This window comes from Ranitomeya imitator, chromosome 4, assembly GCF_032444005.1.
Source record: "Ranitomeya imitator isolate aRanImi1 chromosome 4, aRanImi1.pri, whole genome shotgun sequence".
Classification (NCBI taxonomy): Eukaryota; Metazoa; Chordata; class Amphibia; order Anura; family Dendrobatidae; genus Ranitomeya; species Ranitomeya imitator.
This window is the reverse complement of record NC_091285.1, coordinates 413261772-413284382: the sequence shown is the minus strand read 5'-3', so window position 1 is coordinate 413284382 and position 22611 is coordinate 413261772. Positions and strand designations below refer to the sequence as shown.

The 22611-nt window shown below is 43.3% G+C and overlaps 1 protein-coding gene across 1 annotated transcript in view; it reads left to right on the top strand.

Annotated features, from left to right (window-relative positions):
- Window positions 1-22611, top strand: part of KCP (kielin cysteine rich BMP regulator) — a 176799-nt gene that overhangs the window by 142394 nt on the left and 11794 nt on the right. The window contains exons 42-49 of the mRNA XM_069765428.1: window positions 6870-6952; window positions 7050-7170; window positions 7259-7341; window positions 9754-9853; window positions 10108-10196; window positions 15721-15823; window positions 16281-16423; window positions 16840-17012. Of these exons, the coding sequence (XP_069621529.1) occupies window positions 6870-6952; window positions 7050-7170; window positions 7259-7341; window positions 9754-9853; window positions 10108-10196; window positions 15721-15823; window positions 16281-16423; window positions 16840-17012 (895 nt within the window). The remainder of the gene's footprint in view (window positions 1-6869; window positions 6953-7049; window positions 7171-7258; window positions 7342-9753; window positions 9854-10107; window positions 10197-15720; window positions 15824-16280; window positions 16424-16839; window positions 17013-22611) is intronic.

The window sequence follows — 22611 nt, the reverse complement described above, 5'->3', positions numbered from 1 at the left end:
GACAATAAAAAAATTAAGAATTTTTTTTTTTCCACTAAGGTTAGAATAGGGTTAGGGGTAGGGGTAGGGGTAGGGTTAGGGGTAGGGTTAGGGGTAGGGGTAGGGTTAGGGGTAGGGGTAGGGGCAGGGTTAGGGGTAGGGTTAGGGGTAGGGTTAGGGGTAGGGTTAGGGTATTTTCAGCCATTTTAACCCTAAAAAACTTCCTAGAAAACACACAGACTCTGCATAGAAAACTGCATAAAAAAACGCATCAAAAAACGCACCAAAAAAGCACCAAAAAAAGGACCTGCATTTTCTGCAAAGAGCTGCGGTTTCAGTCCTGAAAAAAAAGGAGGGAAATCAGGAATGTGTGATCATACCCTAAGCCTTTGCAGCTTTGTGACTGGTGCATTTAACCCCTTCCCGACCTTTGACGCCACGTAGGCGTCATGAAAGTCGGTGCCAATCCGACCCATGACGCCTATGCGGCGTCATGGAAAGATCGCGTCCCTGCAGATCGGGTCAAAGGGTTAACTCCCATTTCACCCGATCTGCAGGGACAGGGGGAGTGGTAGTTTAGCCCAGGGGGGGTGGCTTCACCCCCTCGTGGCTACGATCGCTCTGATTGGCTGTTGAAAGTGAAACTGCCAATCAGAGCGATTTGTAATATTTCACCCATTATAACGGGTGAAATATTACAATCCAGCCATGGCCGATGCTGAAATATCATCGGCCATGGCTGGAAATACTAGTGTGCCCCCACCCCTCCGATCGCCCCCCCACCCCCCCCGATCTGGCCGGTACACTGCTCCGGCTCCCCTCCGCCCTGTGCTCCGCTCCCCCCCCGTGCTCGTGTCCGCTCCCCCCGTGCTCCAATCACCCCCCCGTGCTCCAATCACCCCCCCTGCACTCCGATCCACCCCCCCCCCGTGCTCCGTTCCACCCCCCCGTGCTCCATTCCAGCCCCCCCGTGCTCCGTTCCACGCCCCCCGCGCTCCGTTCCACGCCTGCCGCGCTCCGATTCCCCCCCCGTGCTCCGATCCCCCCCCCCGTGGTCCCCCCCCACCCTATCATACTTACCGATCCAGCCGTGGTCCCGTCCGTCTTCTCCCGGGCGCCGCCATCTTCCAAAATGGCGGGCGCATGCGCAGTGCGCCCGCCGAATCTGCCGGCCGGCAGATTCGTTCCAAAGTGCATTTTGATCACTGAGATATAATCTATCTCAGTGATCAAAATAAAAAAAATAATAAATGACACCCCCCCCCTTTGTCACCCCCATAGGTAGGGACAATAAAAAAATAAAGAAATTTTTTTTTTTCCACTAATGTTAGAATAGGGTTAGGGTTAGGGTTAGGGTTAAGGTTAGGACTAGGGCTAGGGCTAGGGCTAGGGCTAGGGTTAGGGTTAGGGTTAGGGTTAGGGCTAGGGTTAGGAATGTGCACACGTATTCTGGTCCTCTGCGGATTTTTCCGCTGCGGATTTGATAAATCCGCAGTGCTAAACCGCTGCGGATTTATGACGGATTTACCGCGTTTTTTTCTGCGCATTTCACTGCGGTTTTACAATTGCGATTTTCTATTGGAGCAGTTGTAAAACCGCTGCGGAATCCGCACAAAGAAGTGACATGCTGCGGAATGTAAACCGCTGCGTTTCCGTGCAGTTTTTCCGCAGCATGTGTACAGCGATTTTTGTTTCCCGTAGGTTTACATTGAACTGTACACTCATGGGAAACTGCTGCGGATCCGCAGCGTTTTCCGCAGCGTGTGCACATACCTTTAGAATTAGGCTATGTGCACACGGTGCGGATTTGGCTGCGGATTCGCAGCAGTGTTCCATCAGGTTTACAGTACCATGTAAACATATGAAAAACCAAATCCGCTGTGCCCGTGATGCGGAAAATACCGCGCGGAAACGCTGCGTTGTATTTTCCGCAGCATGTGAATTCTTTGTGCGGATTCCGCAGCGTTTTACACCTGTTCCTCAATAGGAATCCGCAGGTGAAATCCGCACAAAAAACACTGGAAATCCGCGGAAAATCCGCAGGTAAAACACAGTGCCTTTTACCCGCAGATTTTTCAAAAATGGTGCGGAAATATCTCACACGAATCCGCAACGTGGGCACATAGCCTTAGGGTTAGGGTTGGAATTAGTGTTGTGGTTAGGGTTAGGGGTGTGTTGGGGTTAGGGTTGTGGTTAGGGGTGTGTTGGGGTTAGGGTTGTGATTAGGATTATGGCTACAGTTGGGATTAGGGTTAGGGGTGTGTTGGGGTTAGTGTTGGAGTTAGAATTGAGGGGTTACCACTGTTTAGGCACATCAGGGGTCTCCAAACGCAACATGGCGCCACCATTGATTCCAGCCAATCTCGTATTCAAAAAGTCAAATGGTGCTCCCTCACTTCCGAGCCCTGACGTGTGCCCAAACAGTGGTTTACCCCCACATATGGGGTACCAGCATACTCAGGACAAACTGCGCAACAATTACTGGGGTCCAATTTCTCCTGTTACCCTTGTGAATCTAAAAAAATGCTTGCTAAAACATAATTTTTGAGGAAAGAAAAATGATTTTTTATTTTCACGGCTCTGTGTTGTAAACGTCTGTGAAGCACTTGGGGGTTCAAAGTGCTCACCACATATCTAGATAAGTTCCTTGGGGGGTCTAGTTTCTAAAATGGGGTCACTTGTGGGGGGTTTCTACTGTTTAGGCACACCAGGGGCTCTGCAAACGCAACGTGACACCCGCAGACCATTCCATCAAAGTCTGCATTTCAAAAGTCACTACTTCCCTTCTGAGCCCCGACGTGTGCCCAAACAGTGGTTTACCCCCACATATGGGGTATCAGCGTACTCAGGAGAAACTGGACAACAACTTTTGGGGTCCAATTTCTCCTGTAACCCTTGGGAAAATAAAAAATTCTGGGCTAAATAATTATTTTTGAGGAAAGAAAACGTATTTATTATTTTCACGGCTCTGCATTATAAACTTCTATGAAGCACTTGGGGGTTCAAAGTGCTCACCACACATCTAGATAAGTTCCTTTCAGGGTCTAGTTTCCAAAATGGGGTCACTTGTGGGGGGTTTCTACTGGTTAGGCACATCAGGGGCTCTGCAAACGCAACGTGACGCCCGCAGAGCATTCCATCAAAGTCTGCATTTCAAAACGTCACTACTTCAATTCCAAGCCCCGGCATGTGCCCAAACAGTAGTTTACCCCCACATATGGGGTATCACCGTACTCAGGAGAAACTGGACAACAAATATTGGGGTCAAATTTCTCCTGTTACCCTTGGGAAAATTAAAAAACTCTGGGCTAAATAATTATTTTTGAGGAAAGAAAACGTATTTATTATTTTCACGGCTCTGCATTATAAACTTCTATGAAGCACTTGGGGGTTCAAAGTGCTCACCACACATCTAGATAAGTTCCTTTGGGGGTCTAGTTTCCAAAATGGGGTCACTTGTGGGGGGTTTCTACTGTTAAGCCACATCAGGGGCTCTGCAAACGCAACGTGACGCCCACAGAGCATTCCATCAAAGTCTGCATTTCAAAACGTCACTACTTCACTTCCGAGCCCCGGCATGTGCCCAAACAGTGATTTACCCCCACATATGGGGTATCAGCGTACTCAGGAGAAACTGGACAACAACTTTTGGGGTCAAATTTCTCCTGTTACCCTTGGGAAAATAAAAAATTGCAGGCTAAAAGATCATTTTTGAGAAAATAATTTTTTTTTTTATTTTCATGGCTCTGCGTTATAAACTTCTGTGAAGCACTTGGGGGTTCAAAGTCCTCACCACACATCTAGATTAGTTCCTTTGGGGGTCTAGTTTCTAAAATGGTGTCATTTCTGGGGGATCTCCAATGTTTAGGCACACAGGGGCTCTCCAAACGTGACATGGTGTCCGCTAATGATTGGAGCTAATTTTCCATTTAAAAAGCCAAATGGCGTGCCATCCCTTCCGAGCCCTGCCGTGCGCCCAAACAGTGGTTTACCCCCACATATGGGGTATCAGCGTACTCAGGACAAACTGGACAACAATATTTGGGGTCCAATTTCTCCTATTATCCTTGGCAAAATAGGAAATTCCAGGCTAAAAAATCATTTTTGAGGAAAGAAAAATTATTTTTTATTTTCATGGCTCTGCGTTATAAACTTCTGTGAAGCACCTGGGGGTTTAAAGTGCTCAATATGCATCTAGATAAGTTCCTTGGGGGGTCTAGTTTCCAAAATGGGGTCACTTGTGCGGGAGCTCCAATGTTTAGGCACACAGGGGCTCTCCAAACGCGACATGGTGTCCGCTAACAATTGGAGCTAATTTTCCATTCAAAAAGTCAAATGGCGCGCCTTCTCTTCCGAGCCCTGCCGAGTGCCCAAACAGTGGTTTACCCCCACATATGAGGTATCGGCGTACTCGGGAGAAATTGCCCAACAAATTTTATGATCCATTTTATCCTACTGCCCATGTGAAAATGAAAAAATTGAGGCGAAAAGAATTTTTTTGTGAAAAAAAAGTACTTTTTCATTCTTACAGATCAATTTGTGAAGCACCTGAGGGTTTAAAGTGCTCACTAGGCATCTAAATTAGTTCCTTGGGGGGTCTAGTTTCCAAAATGGGGTCACTTGTGGGGGAGCGCCAATGTTTAGGCACACAGGAGCTATCCAAACGCGACATGGTGTCCGCTAACGATGGAAATAATTTTTCATTCAAAAAGTCAAATGGCGCTCCTTCCCTTCCGAGCCTTACCATGTGCCCAAACAGTGGTTTACCTCCACATGTGAGGTATTGGTGTACTCAGGAGCAATTGCCCAACACATTTTAGGATCCATTTTATCCTGTTGCCCATGTGAAAATGAAAAAATTGAGGCTAAAAGAATTTTTTTGTGAAAAAAAAGTACTTTTTCATTTTTACGGATCAATTTGTGAAGCACCTGGGGGTTCAAAGTGCTCACTATGCATCTAGATAAGTTCCTTGGGGCGTCTAGTTTCCAAAATGGGGTCACTTGTGGGGGAGCTCCAATTTTTAGGCACACGGGGGCTCTCCAAACGTGACATGGTGTCCGCTAAAGAGTGGAGCCAATTTTTGATTCAAAAAGTCAAATGGCGCTCCTTCCCTTCCAAGCCCTGCCGTGCGCCAAAACAGTGGTTTACCCCCACATATGAGGTATCAGCGTACTCAGGACAAATTGGACAACAACTTTCGTGGTTCAGTTTCTCCTTTTACCATTGGGAAAATAAAAAAATTGTTGCTGAAAGATAATTTTTGTGACTAAAAAGTTAAATGTTCATTTTTTCCTTCCATGTTGCTTCTGCTGCTGTGAAGCACCTGAAGGGTTAATAAACTTCTTGAATGTGGTTTTGAGTACCTTGAGGGGTGCAGTTTTTAGAATGGTGTCACTTTTGGGTATTTTCAGCCATATAGACCCCTCAAACTGACTTCAAATGTGAGGTGGTCCCTAAAAAAAATGGTTTTGTAAATTTCGTTGTAAAAATGACAAATCGCTGGTCGAATTTTAACCCTTATAACTTCCTAACAAAAAAAAATTTTGTTTCCAAAATTGTGCTGATGTAAAGTAAACATGTGGGAAATGTTATTTATTAACTATTTTGTGTCACATATCTCTCTGGTTTAACAGAATAAAAATTCAAAATGTGAAAATTGCGAAATTTTCAAAATTTTCGCCAAATTTCCGTGTTTATCACAAATAAATGCAGAATTTATTGACCTAAATTTACCACTAACATGAAGCCCAATATGTCACGAAAAAACAATCTCAGAACCGCTAGGATCCGTTGAAGCGTTCCTGAGTTATTACCTCATAAAGGGACACTGGTCAGAATTGCAAAAAACGGCAAGGTCTTTAAGGTCAAAATAGGCTGGGTCTTGAAGGGGTTAAGGACCTGGACACTGTTTCTGTTATTAGCCACATTGTAGCCAAATACTTAGCGCCGTGTAGCTTCTAAATAAATTGTGTTATACGACTTTCTGATCAATATTGCATACAGTGTCCAAATTTAGAGTATACTTTTTGAGCCCTCTGATAAACTGAAATGTTCCCTTTCTGGTGTTCTATAAGTTTGAAGAAGTGTTGTAAACCTAGTGGTCTTAGAGGATGTGCATACAGCATCTTTTACAGGTGGATTCTGCATGGAATCCCCCTGAAAAAATGCAAAAAAAAAACCTTAAAAAATTAAGATATATGTGCTTATGGGTTAGGCAACAACCCTATACATCTGCAACAGTAACAATTAAACATACATCCCATTCAAAAGTGCAATCTGGTCTGAGCACCGTATACTTACTCATACTGAATCGCTCCAAAGGGCCACAGTAAAACGTAGCAGCGTATTATTACCTGAGACATTTTAAGTGTGTGTTCCGCATGCCTGACAAGAGCCCTGAAAGAGAAGTCAACACCTCCAGCAAAAAATCAGCCATAATTGTAGCTATAAACTACAATGGAGAAGGCCACATGTATAGGCAGCCATTTTCCTAAAATGTATTGAAGACACAAAGATGGCTGGAGTAACAATCCTCTTTTCTATGATATGGAAGCTATACGTAAACAGCCAAACACAGGCAGGCGTGTCTGTGGCTTGTTGGATGTGTGCTAGACAGAATGTCATGCTTGCCCGTATGTGGATCCTTGGGCTACTGGTTGTCTACCCCTAATCTAGGACTGAGAAGGTCAATGCCAACATCCCTGATGTTCTAGGGCAGTGAAGAGATTATGAATATTCCTAGTCAGTTGGAGTTATACTGCAACTCAGTTTGAGATTCTTTCTGTACATACATGTAGCATAAAGTTAAGGGTTTTGTCTATGATAATTATGTATTACACTTTTTCTGCTTGAAACATGATCTTTAGAATGTTTTTCCCTTGTCCTCCAGATTGTGTATCTGGTAAAAAAGTATATTCTCCCGGAGACAGTTTTCATCCATCAGATGACCCTTGTGAAATCTGCACATGTGAGGTGAGAGGTAGATATGATACAGTATCTGTTCATTTTACAATAACTTCAGTGTGGTCAATTTATATAGGTAGAGATTGTGATAATGGGCTGTGTTTAGCGTTTACTAGATGGCCGTCAGTATAGACGTTGCAGCAAGAAGCAATGTCCCAGCTTGGTGGATTGTCCTCAACATCAAATTCTACCTCCTGCTTTTGGCCAGTGCTGTGCTAGCTGTGCTCGTAAGTCTGAATTCTTACCAGTACAATATGTTTAATTGTTAATGTCACGATCTCAGTATTTAACACTACTGTATTGTATTTTTTTCAGAGGCTCTGAGCAATTGTACAGACTTACTGGTGGGAAGTGAGATACAGGCTGTGAACGACCCTTGTTATATGTGCCAGTGTAAGGTATGGAAATAACATTACAGATGAGAATGATGTATATAATAGTGAGTCAAAATGTCTGGGAAGATCTGGAAACTGTGGCTGCTGGGTGGTGGAGCGAGCTGGCAGAGGATAGTTAACATGCCGTGTCAGAACCCAACAGGGTTCAGTCAGGACACAATCTAAGTCAAGGATGTGGTCAGGAGGAATCTGAGATCATTATCAGGAGGACAAGGTCAGAGTCAGAAATGTAAGGCAGACAGAAAGTCACAAGAGTCCAAAGTCAGTAACAAGAAAGAACAGTAGAATCAAGCAGTAGGGATGAACTATGCATCAAACCAGGCTAGACTACACTTATAACTGACAGCTTGAAGCACATTGCTTGGGGTTTAGATAGGATGTGACCCTACCCAAGGCTCATAGCTACAGTTAATTACAACTGATGATTAGTACACCGCATTAACCAAGATAGGTGGTATAACCAGTCCAAGCTATCCTAATGCTTAACCCTGGATTACGCTCATCTCTGGCACTACCGAGTTCACTTGACAGGCACAGGTTAGAAAACTGCCTATAGTACCAATTATCTCAATTTAGTAACATAGTTATTATTAAGGTTGAAGGAAGACTTTAAGTCCTTCTAGTTCAACCCATAGCCTAACCTAACATGTCCTAACATTTCTGGGCACTAAAAGTAATCAATGACCTTCATGGGGATGTATTAAAAGAGAGTACACAAAAAAACCCCCATTTAATAACCATAAACGTAATAAAACAAAAAGTACCCAAATTTCACAACTACCGCCAAAACCCTCTTATTTGTAAGAAAATCCTACTTCTTTCTACAAAATATCCACAAACTTTGAATTATTCAATTACAAAACAAGCAAAATAAACAATTGTGATGAAAAAACCCCAGAAGGTACGGACCTTCAAAAGTGAGAACCGTCAGGCGCATTGAGCCTGAGAGGCTACAGAGGTTGCACTTTTTCTCCGCAAGGACGACGTTAAAACTGAGAAGGGGGTTTCAAGCAGCACCCACAGATAGGAAGGTACTGGTGTGGCCGGGGGGGAGATCCCCTGCCGGTTTAGAGAGGAGGGGAAACGAAAATGTGTGAGCTGAGGCTGTCAAGCCTATTGCACCTGACACAGGGTTATCTGGGCAAAATTGTATGCAGTGCAACTGCGGCACTGCCTAGAATCAGAGGCAGTTCTGACAAGGATGTAGCAGCAGGAACTTGGACTGTGATAGTATTTTATTACAATTATTTGTAAAAGCATTAAAGGAGTTTTCTGATTTCTAAAAACCACTGTCATCCGACTGCAATTTTGATATAAAGAAACAAGCTTAGCTTTACTCACCTGTCCCAGGTGTAGTGCTATGTCGCCAATGCTGCTCCCCAGTGTCTGTTATTGTAGGAAGTGGTGATGTCACAACAACAGCACATCAGCCAATCAGGGAGCTCACTGGCTCGGAGCGGTTTCAGCCTTCAGTTCAGGCAGAGTCATTGATCTCAGATATTGGCTGCACTGTCGATATGACGTCAGCACTACAGACAATAACAGACACTGGAAGCAGCAGAGACTCGGCATTAGACCCGAGGAGATTGAGTAAAGCATGGTTTGCTTTTTTAAATCAAACTGCAGCCGAGGTTAGAGTATTGTTATCATTTGCTATATATGTTTATCATATATACTTAATTGCAATACTTTTGTTTATGCCTATGTAAAAATCATCAATAAAAATAAATTAAAAAAACCAAGACATAATAGAATGTCCTGATTGAACGCTAGTTTAAAACAGATTTAAAGCCATACTTTCTAGTTCCGTATTTGGAATCTATTAACAATTACATATTTGTTAGGCTATGTTCCCACAATGAATATTTGGTGAGTTTTTGACGTTGTAGATTTTCTGCAGCATTCCTGCACTTATTAGGTAAATTAGGTTGCTTTGTTTCATTGTGTTTTTGAGTTAGTCTTTTTTACATGCGTTTTTATCGTATTTTTGACGCTGCCGTTTTTCTCACTTTCCGGTATGTTTTGTATTAAATAAAGCTTCTTTGTTTTTTATACTTCCTGGTATTTAGCTTTAAGAAAATTTTATTGATACAGTCATGTGTGGATTACATGCGTTTTTAGTGCCATTCCGGATCAGAAAGTCCCAAAACACACACGTGTGTTTTTACCTGCGGTTATACCATATCTAGTGCAATTCTGTGGGGAACATCCACAAAAAAACTGTGTAACCGCAAGTGAAATTGACAATTTTATACACGCACGGCAAGTCAGTTTACACAGTGTTAAAAAAGCACAGTGGCCCTGCTGGAACTGTAAAATTCTTCAAAATACTCATAGATGGAACGTAATCTTTAGATACGATGTGCTGCAAATAGTATTTATTATGTTTATGTCATTTGTGAGTTGTTTCCTCAGGATTTGACATGGGTATGTGAGCACAAGCCATGCCCTCTTCTCAGTTGTCCTCGTTCAGAGCAAATCACCCCACCGAGATCTTGCTGCGCTGTTTGCAAAGGTAAGTACTTAACAAGACGCTACTTTAGGTTACCATGCCAGTCTTTATATCAGGGCCACTGTTTTTCATATTTTTGGAGAGGGCTTTGTTTTTTTTATGATTTAAGCTTTAGAAGTTCAATTCATGCATTTTAAAAGCATTTTTTCTTATTTCAACTTTTTTTCTGGCAGTAAGCTAGCATAATAGGTTCGAGAAATATTACCCATTTTCTTTATTTTGCTCAGTGTGCTAACCCAACACTTTCTTCATTATAGAATGTGTGGTCGAGATTGAAGGAAGACGGGTTCCTGATGGAGAGACATGGACAGACAGGCAAGATCCATGTATCACCTGTACATGCACAGTGAGTATTAAAATACTTGAACAACCATTAAACACTTACCAACATATGACGTACAGTTACGTCAAACTCTGGCTTCCTGACTTTGATGCGGGCTCGCAGATGATGGCTGTACTATTCAGCCACCATCATCTGCCTCTAACAGGTTGCGTGGAGCTGAGCTCAGCCTGTGGCTGTTAACCGGTTAAATGCCACTGTCAATTCCAAGGCGCAATTTTATAACCAGCCGTCAGCTTGTTCATGATCGTCAGCTTGTTCTTGATCGCAGGGCATTAAAGAGTTTGCTATGACAGTTGGGAGTCTGTTGATGATCCCCATGCCTGTCATGTCCTGTGAAAGCCATTCATAAGAGACCATAATTTTTGCTAAAAAAAAGTGCCCTGATGAGACTAAGAAATACAATAAAAAGTAATAAAAAATTTTCAACGTAGAAAAAAATGTGTATGTGTATGTATGTATATATGCACGTTTGTAAAATCCAATCCATCAAAATCTAAAATTAATTAAGCTGATTGGTACACTACGTAACAAGAAAAAAATATAAAAAAATCTGTGTTTTTTTGGCTGCCGCAAAAGCAACAAAGATGCAATCCGAGGTGATCAAAATATAGTATCCATCCCAAAATGGTTTCAATAAAATTGGCAGTTTAGGACGCAAACAACAAGCCCTCACACAGTCCCATCGCCCAAAAGTTGAACACATTCCTGCTCTCGGAATGTGGCGACACAAGCTAATTTTTATTTTTTATTTTTTGCAAATTTCCAGATTTTTTTTCAACACTTAAATAAAAAAATGCATATATGGTATCTCCATAATCGCACTGACCTAAAGAATCATATTGCCTGGTCGTTTTTGCCATATAGTGAACGCTCTAAATAAACCCTCCCAAAAAATATTAACAAAAGTGCAAAAATGGAAAATCACTCAGTCAGAAAGGAGTTAATGCTGAGAGAAATAAATTTTATGGACAGGAGTAGACGTTTATGGTTAAGGGATTATAGAGATCATTGACACATGCGGAACAAACGATTTTTGCAGGAATGGGGAACCTTTTTTCTGCCATTTGGATATTTATTCTATCTTTCAGGGGCTGTACAAAATTATCAATTGGAAAATTACAAGCCATATTTGGTCAGACATTTAATTAACTCACCCCCTAATGTGATCGTTGGAGCTGCTTCTCTTTCGTGCGGCTGTGAAGTTAGGTGGTATTGATGAAGTTGCTACTTGTAACTGATTTTCCAGATTTCCGTCGGTCTGTAGAGCTGGCAGCACTTTGCGATGATAAGTTTTGTAAAGAACTCGCAGCAGTAAGTCATACTGAACACAGATGTATATTACACTGCAGGTCTCCTCACAGTAGGAAATTCATCACTGCTCACATTACATTTATAGAACTCAAGCAGTGAGAGTTCTGCAGTATACATCACATAGGAGACAGCAAGACTACTTTATTATCATCAGATAGGAGAAAAAGTGAGAGCTATACACATCACATAGAAGACACTGAGACTGCCATATACATTATAAAAGAGACACGGAGACTGCTGAATATACAATACATAGGACACACCGAGATTGTTGTATATACAACACATAGGAGACACTGAGCCTGCCGTATGCACATCACATAGGAGACACAGAACAGTATATATCACATAGGAGACACCAAGACTGCTATACATGCATCAAATTTTTTACCCTTTTACAATGTGTTCTGTCTGTAGGTCTTTTTGTATGATTAATAAACTTTTGCATTGATTTTGGAGTCAGTCTTTGGACATTTGTACACTGATTTGTATTTGTGGTGCTCTCTTTATGGACTTCAGTGTGTCCGTGTACGTCCTGCAACATATTATGGGTTACGCTTATATGTATGACATTTTATATTAACATGATGCCCCATAGTTTTATGTGTTTTCTTGCCTATTATTGAATATACAATACATAGGACACACCGAGATTGTTGTATATACAACACATAGGAGACACTGAGCCTGCCGTATGCACATCACATAGGAGACACAGAACAGTATATATCACATAGGAGACACCAAGACTGCTGTACATGCATCAAATATGAGACAATGAGTCTGCCATACACATCACATAGGAGACACAATGATATTTCTGAACATACATCACATAGGAGACACAGACTATTGTATATACTGTACATCACAAAGGAGACACGGGGGCTGGAGTATATACATCACAGGAGACATGGGGCTGTGGTACATACATCAAGGGAGACAATGGGTTGCGCTACAGACATCACAAGAGACGCAGGGGCTGTAGTATAGACATCACAGGAGACATGATACTGCAGTATAGACATCATAGGAGACGTGAAGTTTGCAGTATATACATCACAGGAGATGCTGGAGCTTTAGTATATACATCACAGAAGACATGGAGGCTGCGGTATAGACATCACAGGAGACGCTGGGGCCGCAGTATAGACATCACAGGAGACATGGGGCTTTGACATAAACATCATAGGAGATGCCGGGGCTGCAGTAGATACATCACAGGAGACATGAGGCTGTGGTATATACATCACTGGAGACATGGGGATGTGGTATATACATTATTATTATTATTATACATTTTTATAGCGCCATTTATTCCATGGCGCTTTACATGTGAATACGGGGCAAATATAGACAAATACATTAAACATGAGCAGATAACAAGGCACACGAGTACATAAGGAGGGAGGACCCTGCCCGCGAGGGCTCACAGTCTGCAGGGGGTGGGTGAGGATACACTAGGAGAGGGAAGAGCTGGCTGTGCGGCTGTTCAGTAGGTTGAGGATCACTGCAGGCTGTAGGCTTGTCGGAAGAGATGAGTCTTCAGGTTCTTTTTGAAAGTATCACAGAAGACATGGGGCTGTGTTATATTCATCACAGGAGATGCTGGGGCTGTGGTATAGACATCACCAGAGGCATGCACCTGCGGTATAGACATCTCAGGAGACTCTGAGACTGCAATACATACATCACAGTAGATGCTGGGGCTGCTTTATATACATCACAGGAGTCATGGGGCTGTATTATATACAGGGTGAGCCATGTGTATGGATACACCTCAACAAAATGGGAATGGTTGGTGATACCAACTTCCTGTTTGTGGCACATTAGTATAAGGGAGGGGGAAAACTTTTCGGCGACCATGGCAGCCATTTTGAAGTTGGCCATTTTGGATCCAACTTTATTTTTTCCAATGGGAAGAGGGTCATGTGACACATCAAAATTATTGAGAATTGCACAAGAAAAGCAATGGTGTGCTTGGTTTTAACGTAACTTTATTCTTTCATGAGTTATTTACAAGTTTCTCTTTGTTTACAGCCACTGACATGTCAAAGAGGTTAACACGTGAGGAACGGATAGAAATTGTGTTGCTGTCTGGTGAACGCAGTACCTAGGTCATTGCAGCAGATTTCAATGCAAGACACTGTTAGGAGTCGAGTTTCCTCTGCTGCACAGGGGGAATCTCGATCCGTGTCTGCTGCGGTCTCCCATTCTGCTTCGGCCGCAGTGGGCTCTGCTCAGCGGAGGCGTCGCTCCCAGCGTCTCGCTGGGACTGATTCTGTGCAAGGGGTTACTGCTGCCGTTTCTGGCTCTCCTGTTGTACCCGGCACTGATCTGCGGCGAGCGGGCTTCTCTGGGACTAAGTCCTTATTTGCACACACTGAGCATGCCCAGGGCAAGATCTCCCATTGGAGATCGAGGGTCACATGCTCAGGTACTGCAGCACATCCCATTGGTCCTCCTGGCAGGTCCTGAAAGGGCAAAACTTCTGTAGCAGCTTCCTGTGCTGCAACTATATAAACTGCGCATGACCGCACGGCCATGCGCTAGTAATGTCTTGATATTATGTGTGTGTGTAGATGGATGTATGTCGATGGATGAAAGCTCCTAAGTATCCCTCCCTAGAGTTGTTGACTGCTCGCGGATGATGGTAGCTATCTAGTGCCCGACTAGCCATCTGCACAAAACACACATCACAGCGTCCTGTTGCTGTGTCCGCCAGTACGGCGCCGTGCGCTTCCTCTGCGCTTTCCTTACCCAAGCCTGGGTGGTTAGTGGAGTCCGTCAATGCGGCACCGCACGCACTCTCGTGCCTATAGTTTCTATTTAATAAGTTTCCTTACACACCCAGTTGCGGTGTTGTGCCAGCAAGTGTCTAATCGGACTTCAATCCTGTGTAGGGGTTGAGTTCGCTGACTTCTTGCTCGCGCTCTATGTGCGGTACTGCGCTCCTGTGACGCAACAGGATCGCTTCCTTCACGCAGGGTGAAGTTAACCCATGTGTGTATACTTAGTACCGCCATATAGTCCGTCTTACTAGCAGCAGGGTCTTTTACCTGCACGGTGGACCTCGGACTGCGAACGCACCTAGTTTCATATCATCTATACTTGGTGCGTTCCGCCGGTCCTTAACAGACACCCTACGCAAGAAAACTGTCACCATTCCCATGTTATTTAGGTGTATCCATATAAATGGCTCACCCAAAAAAAGTTTGCCTCATCACTGAACATAATGTAAACTGAGGGTCCTGTTCCAATTTCTGTTTTGCCCATTCTGCAAATTCAGTGTGTCGATCTGGGTCATCCTCGTTGAGATGCTGCAGCAGCTGGATTTTGTAAGGGTGTCATTTGTGAGTAGCTAATATCCGCCAAAGTGATATTCGATTGATGTCAGATCGGTGCGCTGAATTTGCAGAATGGGCAAAGCAAAAATTTGAACAGGACCCTCAGATAAAACACAGAACATTATGTTCAGCGATGAGGCAAACTTTTTTGGGTGGGCCAATTATATGGATACATCTAAATAACATGGGAATCTGCTGCAATGACCCGGACACTGCGTTCACCAGACATCAACACAATTTGTATCCGCTCCTCACGTGTTAACCTTTGCAACATGTCAATGGCTCTAAACAAAGAGAAACTCGAAAATAACTCATGAAAGAATAAAGTTACATTAAAACCAAGCACACCATTGTTTTTCTTGTGAAATTCTCAATAAGTTTGATGGTATAGACATCACAGGAGATGTTCGGTTTGTGGCACAGCCATCGTAGGAGACGCTGGGTCTGAGATATAGTCATCACAGGAGATGCTGAGGCTGCTGCTGCGGTCTTCTTCTGTGTGATGGAAGCACATTGTGCTCTAATTCCACACATAGAGTACATTCTGACGTTGGCACTGGCAAGTGTCTGGACATAATCTTTCATTGCACACGCTGTAGCGTTCAGGAGTGGATACTACATACACGAGCTCGCAGAGCAAGTAGAAATTAAAAGGGCCAGCAACAGGCAAAACTCAACGGCTGGTCCAAGCACTGGGGTTCCCTGGAATCTGCCCGGGAGCCAGAAAAGAGGTCATCGCGGACCGTAAATGGCCAGCGGACCTGTTGTAATGGATCCAAATAATAAACCTAGACCTAGCATCAGCACTCTTAAGAACAATGATAAATTAATTAGTTACCTATGAATAATGTGGCCATTTTTTTTCACAGCTGGGACATGTCGACTGTCAGATACAAGAATGTCCCCCCATTCAGTGCCAGCAAGGGGAGCTAAAAGTCAGGACGCCAGGCACATGCTGCCATGTTTGTCAGGGTGAGAACGATTTTTACACAAGGTCTTTTTTATCTGTATATGGCTAGAATAACAGGTCTGTATTTTTTATATATGTCTATGAGCCTTTTAGTTCAGGTTAGGAAACCCATGAACTGGAAATTGCAGCCTGTACACCAACCATAAAATATGGATTTGTGAATAACTTTTTTAACTATAACAGGCTCTTCGCCAATGCCTCATTAGGTCATCATATGGACATCATAGAGGAGGTAGAGGGAGTCGGTCATCACGGCCGGAAAAATGTCACACCATAACATTCAAACATGAGGCCCCTAGGCATTGCAAGAACATGAATCAAACAAAGAACTCTGCTCTCGCTTAGTCCAGCTTCATTCCAAATAAACACACAGCACGCAACATCAGGAGAGATTGTGCATATACGGTAGTTACATGTTTAATGGAAAACTAATACTAACTTATTATCATCTTCTGACAGCTCCTGCTGTAGCCTGTTGGTATCAAGGCCAGAGATATCTTTCCAATGAGCATTGGCAGGTGGATGAATGTACAGCCTGTACCTGTGTTTCTGGAGAGGTGCACTGCCATAGTGAGAGGTGTCCGCAAGTTTCCTGTACCGCTGTGAGTGCTAACTCTGCTTCTCATTAAAGAGAATATATTGTTTGACTTAAAAAAAACTCCTACATGGCTTGTCTGAATTAGACTTAACATAAAAGTGACAGATTCAGCCTGCCCATCCTTTACATCCAGTGCCACAATATATTTCAATTCATATTTAGATAAATATAGGATTCAATATGAAAAATAATCAATGGACGTCAACTTATATAGCTTGCTCATAGTCTTTTCATCCAAATAATGAGTTTATTCTTCTCTGTAAATGGTAGAAAAATGATGAAAACTTTATTTGCATTTCTCTGTTCTCACTTTACATCACTGAGGAAACCGATTTCTGTCTTCTAACCTTAGTCCGATGATAGTAAAGCTAGACATACACTGCATGTTTTGGATAGCACAGTTGGATTTCTCTTCTTCAGGATGAAACTCCAGCCCTGATACCTGGCATGTGCTGCCCACACTGCATCCCTCGCCCAGCCACCTGTATTGCCTTTGGAGACCCACATTATAGGACCTTTGATGGCAAGATGTACCACTTCCAAGGTAGCTGCACCTATGTCTTGAGTGAAGACTGTGAAGGTGGAGACTTCAGGTCAGTCATAGTTTTCGTTCAAGATGCAGATTGTTTGGGCTAGTCAAATACAGATAGGTACTAGAGAAACTAGACTCTGGAGATGAGAGTATCTGTTTGAGTGAAGTTGAATTCTCCTCCTTACAATTATGTGTATTCTCATAAAATCCAAATTCATTGCAGTTCGCTCTGCGCAAATTCAGCAAAATGGCAAAAAGCTCTTGACACTATTTTAATAAAACGTAGAAGGCCGGCAGAAGTTTAAAAAGAACATGATAATTCTCCATCACTCACCTGTCCCACCACCCCCTTAGTACCACTTCTTTTCACCTTCTTGGTCTCGTGCATCTACCTTGGCTTGCTTCTCTATGGGCCGGTGCTTCTGGCTGGACCAGACCTTTAATGTTAATGTGCACCATGCTGTCGCACCGACATGCGTTGCCAGTGGTGCTGAATAGGTCTTGGTCAAAAGATATGCGCAACTGCAGAAGGGGAAAAGAAGATGAATGGAGAATGAGCAAATCGACTGGGGAGGACATGTGAGCGGTGAGCTCAGTAGTAATTTATTGATTTTTTTTATATCCTACCTCAATTTGCACTAAATAACTTTGATGCAAATTGAATTTTCTTGTAAATTCCACATGATTTGGTTAACTCAAATCTTGGCAGATTCGATAATTTCTAATAGATACGGGTATCGTTTCTCCTTATGGAGAGTGACATACCATCTCTGGCTTGTCAAGGTAAGGAGGCTTATTCGCCATGCAATGCTCCTCTGGGAAATATAATATGCAAACTGCCTCTTCTGAAAAAAAGAGGACTTAAACTCTATAGCGCCACCTGTTGGAAGTAGCGATCCTACAAGTCACAATCAACTCTTTAACGAGTCATGCAATATGACTTAGGATAAAAGCCAAATTAGTATCTCAATTCGCAGGCACGGTGTTTCGGGCTGTTGGCCCTCGTCAGTGCGAAGCATGAGAACTAATTTGGCTAGGTGAGAGGCTCTGGACTGGGGTCTAAGGGGTATCGTTTCTCCTTATGGAGAGTGACATACCATCTCTGGCTTGTCAAGGTAAGGAGGCTTATTCGCCATGCAATGCTCCTCTGGGAAATATAATATGCAAATTGTCTCTTCTGAAAAAAAGAGGACTTAAACTCTATAGCGCCACCTTTTGGAAGTAGCGATCCTACAAGTCACAATCAACTCTTTAACGAGTCATGCAATATGACTTAGGATAAAAGCCAAATTAGTATCTCAATTCGCAGACGCGGTGTTTCGGGCTGTTGGCCCTCGTCAGTGCGAAGCATGAGAACTAATTTGGCTAGGTGAGAGGCTCTGGACTGGGGTCTAAGGGGTATCGTTTCTCCTTATGGAGAGTGACATACCATCTCTGGCTTGTCAAGGTAAGGAGGCTTATTCGCCATGCAATGCTCCTCTGGGAAATATAATATGCAAACTGCCTCTTCTGAAAAAAAGAGGACTTAAACTCTATAGCGCCACCTGTTGGAAGTAGCGATCCTACAAGTCACAATCAACTCTTTAACGAGTCATGCAATATGACTTAGGATAAAAGCCAAATTAGTATCTCAATTCGCAGACGCGGTGTTTCGGGCTGTTGGCCCTCGTCAGTGCGAAGCATGAGAACTAATTTGGCTAGGTGAGAGGCTCTGGACTGGGGTCTAAGGGGTATCGTTTCTCCTTATGGAGAGTGACATACCATCTCTGGCTTGTCAAGGTAAGGAGGCTTATTCGCCATGCAATGCTCCTCTGGGAAATATAATATGCAAATTGCCTCTTCTGAAAAAAAGAGGACTTAAACTCTATAGCGCCACCTGTTGGAAGTAGCGATCCTACAAGTCACAATCAACTCTTTAACGAGTCATGCAATATGACTTAGGATAAAAGCCAAATTAGTATCTCAATTCGCAGACACTGTGTTTCGGGCTGTTGGCCCTCGTCAGTGCGAAGCATGAGAACTAATTTGGCTAGGTGAGAGGCTCTGGACTGGGGTCTAAGGGGTATCGTTTCTCCTTATGGAGAGTGACATACCATCTCTGGCTTGTCAAGGTAAGGAGGCTTATTCGTCATGCAATGCTCCTCTGGGAAATATAATATGCAAATTGCCTCTTCTGAAAAAAAGAGGACTTAAACTCTATAGCGCCACCTGTTGGAAGTAGCGATCCTACAAGTCACAATCAACTCTTTAACGAGTCATGCAATATGACTTAGGATAAAAGCCAAATTAGTATCTCAATTCGTAGACACGGTGTTTCGGGCTGTTGGCCCTCGTCAGTGCGAAGCATGAGAACTAATTTGGCTAGGTGAGAGGCTCTGGACTGGGGTCTAAGGGGTATCGTTTCTCCTTATGGAGAGTGACATACCATCTCTGGCTTGTCAAGGTAAGGAGGCTTATTCGCCATGCAATGCTCCTCTGGGAAATATAATATGCAAATTTACTGACAAAAAATACTGACATTTGCCCCGTATAATGCTGCACAAATGCTGATTATGGCCCCATACGATGCTCCATTGACACATTTGCCCCGTATAATGCTCCGCAAATGTTGATTATGGCCCTATAAGATGCTCCATAGACTATTATGCCCCATATAATGATGCACAAATGCTGATTATGGCCCCATAAGATGCTCCATATAAAAGTGTGCCACATATAATGCTCCATACAGTTCATTATGGCCCCTTAAGATGCTCCATATAAAAATGTGCCACATGTAATGCTGCTGCAATATAAAAAATGACATGCTCACCTCTCGTCGCTGCCCGGTGCTCCTCAGCGTCCCATCTCTCCGCAGTGACTGTTCAGGCAGAGGGCAGCGCGCACACTAATACATCATCGCACCTTCTGACCTGAACAGTCACTGCAGAGGACGCGGAAGACGGAGCGGTGGTGGAACGGGGAAAGGTCAATATGAAATACTCACCTTCTCCTGGCGCGGTCCCTGGCAGCTTCTCCCGGACAGATGGTCTCTGGGAGCCGGCAGCTTCTTCCTCTGTTCAGCGGTCGCTGGTACCGCTCATTACAGTAATGAATATGCGGCTCCACCCCTATGGGAGTGGAGTCCATATTAATTACTTTAATGAGCGGTACCACGTGACCGCTGAACAGAGGAAGAGCTGCGTTGCCGGAGACAATGGGACATGCAGGGACCGTGCCAGGAGCAGGGGAGTATGTGACCGTCGTCGCTCCCCCTCACCTGCCGACCCCCCCGCCAACCATGACTCGAGTATAAGCCGAGAGGGGCACTTTCAGCCCCCCCAAAAATAGGCTGAAAATCTCGGCTTATACTCGAGTATATACGGTAATTGTTTTTTTTATATCCAGCTGTTCCCACCTTTTTCCTTTTCCTGGTTTCTTGTGTCCCCTCCTGCTGTTGCTCAGTGATTAATATATGATTATTATGCTTGTATTTTAAATTTGTTTCATAAAAATATATCTTTTAGCCCATTAAGGAAAAGTTGTTTTCATCTTAGTGCTTGCTCTCAATTATCCCCTTTTCTTTTTGTGTTACATATTTACCATATGATTAGTTATGCAAATTCTTGTCATGTCACTGAAAAATAACAGAGAACTTCAGCACTCAACTGAAGATTTATTGTCATATGGAACATCAGAGGCAAAAAATTTAAAAACATGTGAAATGAAATGACCCTTGTGGATACAGATTATTCCAGCAACGTTTTGGCTTAACAAAGCCTTTTTCAAGCAACATCTGAGGAATATAGGGTCACCGCAGGCTGAACCGATCAGGTGGTAACCCTATATTCCCCAGATTTCGCTTGAGAAAGGCTTAGTTAAGCCGAAACGTTGCTGGAATAACCTGTATCCACAAGGGTCATTTCATTTCACATGTTATGATTTTTTTTGCCTCTAATATTTCATATGACAATAAATCTTCAGTTGAGTGCCGAAGTTCTCTGTTATTTTTCTGATGCTATTTTCTTCAGAGCACCAACATCCTTAAGAGACAGTGAGTACCCCCTTACACCTTTTAGTTACTGCATTGTTACTGTTTTGCTCCTAAAAATCTAAATTTGTATTTTTATTATTTTGTTAGTATTTTGAAAATCCACCTTTGTCTTTCACCACTGCCTGAATCCTACTTGTCATGCTCTCGATCAGATTCAAACCTGTCTTGACCGAAATTTGATCCCAGGTCTCTTTTAGGCTATGTGCACACGTTGCGGATTTGGCTGCGGATTCGCAGCAGACTGGCCGCTGCAGATTCGCAGCTGTTTTCTATGCGGTTTACAGTACCATGTAAACCTATGGAAAACAAAATCCGCAGTGCCCGTGGTGCGGAAAATAGCACGCGGAACCGCTAAACACTGCATTGTATTTTCCACAGCATGTCAATTCTTTGTGCGGATTCTGCAGCGTTTTACACCTGCTCCTCAATAGGAATCCGCAGGTGTAAAACCGCAGGTGAAATCTGCACAAAAACCGCAGGAATTCCATGGTAAATCACAGTGCGGTTTACCTGCGGATTTTGCAAAAGTGGTGCGGAAAAATCCGCACACAAATCCGCAACGTGGGCACATAGCCTTACACATTCCCAAAGTTGGTGCATACTGGTCGACTCACTTGGGTATGTAAACAGTTTTTCTTTAACTCTTCCTATAAAATGTTTGATTGGGATGAGGTCTACAGAATGTAGGGCCCAATCCAGCACCTCTACTTCATTGTCATTTAACTATTTCTTCTTCAATCTCAAGATGTACTTTGGGTAGTTGTGCTATTGGAACACTATGTCATCCTTTTCATACCCATAGTACTCGAGTGTACGAAGTAACTAGTCTTGTAGGATACTCGCATATAGCTCGGAATTGAGTCCACCATCGATCCTGGTCAAGTATCCAATGCCTTTGGCTGTGAAACAACCCCATATCATCGGGCTTCCTCCACCGAACTTGACAGTGCCTTCAATTTCTCAATCCGTTAGCCCCTTGTTCCCTTGTTTTTTCCAGACCCATTTGCTTATCAGCGCCTAGTCTATTAACGTTCGTCTCATCACTCCAAATCACTCATTTCCAATCTTCCACTGTCCACTTTTTGAACTTTTTTGCAAAGTCAAGCCTACGTTTTTTTATGGCTTCTTCACCTTTTTTTGGTCCAGCAATTCAGACTTGGGAAATGTGCGTCGCATGCTGCTTGCATTGATGTCTGTGATCTCACTATTACGAAGCATACAAACTACCTCCACTGCCTTGTTTGTCGCACCAGAACTGATAGACCTTGTGATGAGGCGACTTGTTGACTCTAATATTTTGCCTGGACGTCCATCTCTTGGCTTTTGAATGAATGGACGGACCTCATTTCATATTCTTGCAACCGGCATGACATGATGCAGTTTGGCAATTTAATTGGCCAAAATACCACTACCGATGAGCTGCATGATGCTGTTTCTCTTTTCTTTGGAAATCAGCTTCATGGCTGCTCCTCAATTCCACACTGAACTATTAGGGAATGCGAGAACAGGTTGCATTTTGTAGTATACAGGAAGAAAAAGATTTTTCCACCACCAAGAGCAAAACATTAACAATGCAGTGACCTGACAAGAATCTGCATAACTAATCATATGCTAAATAATTGCAAGC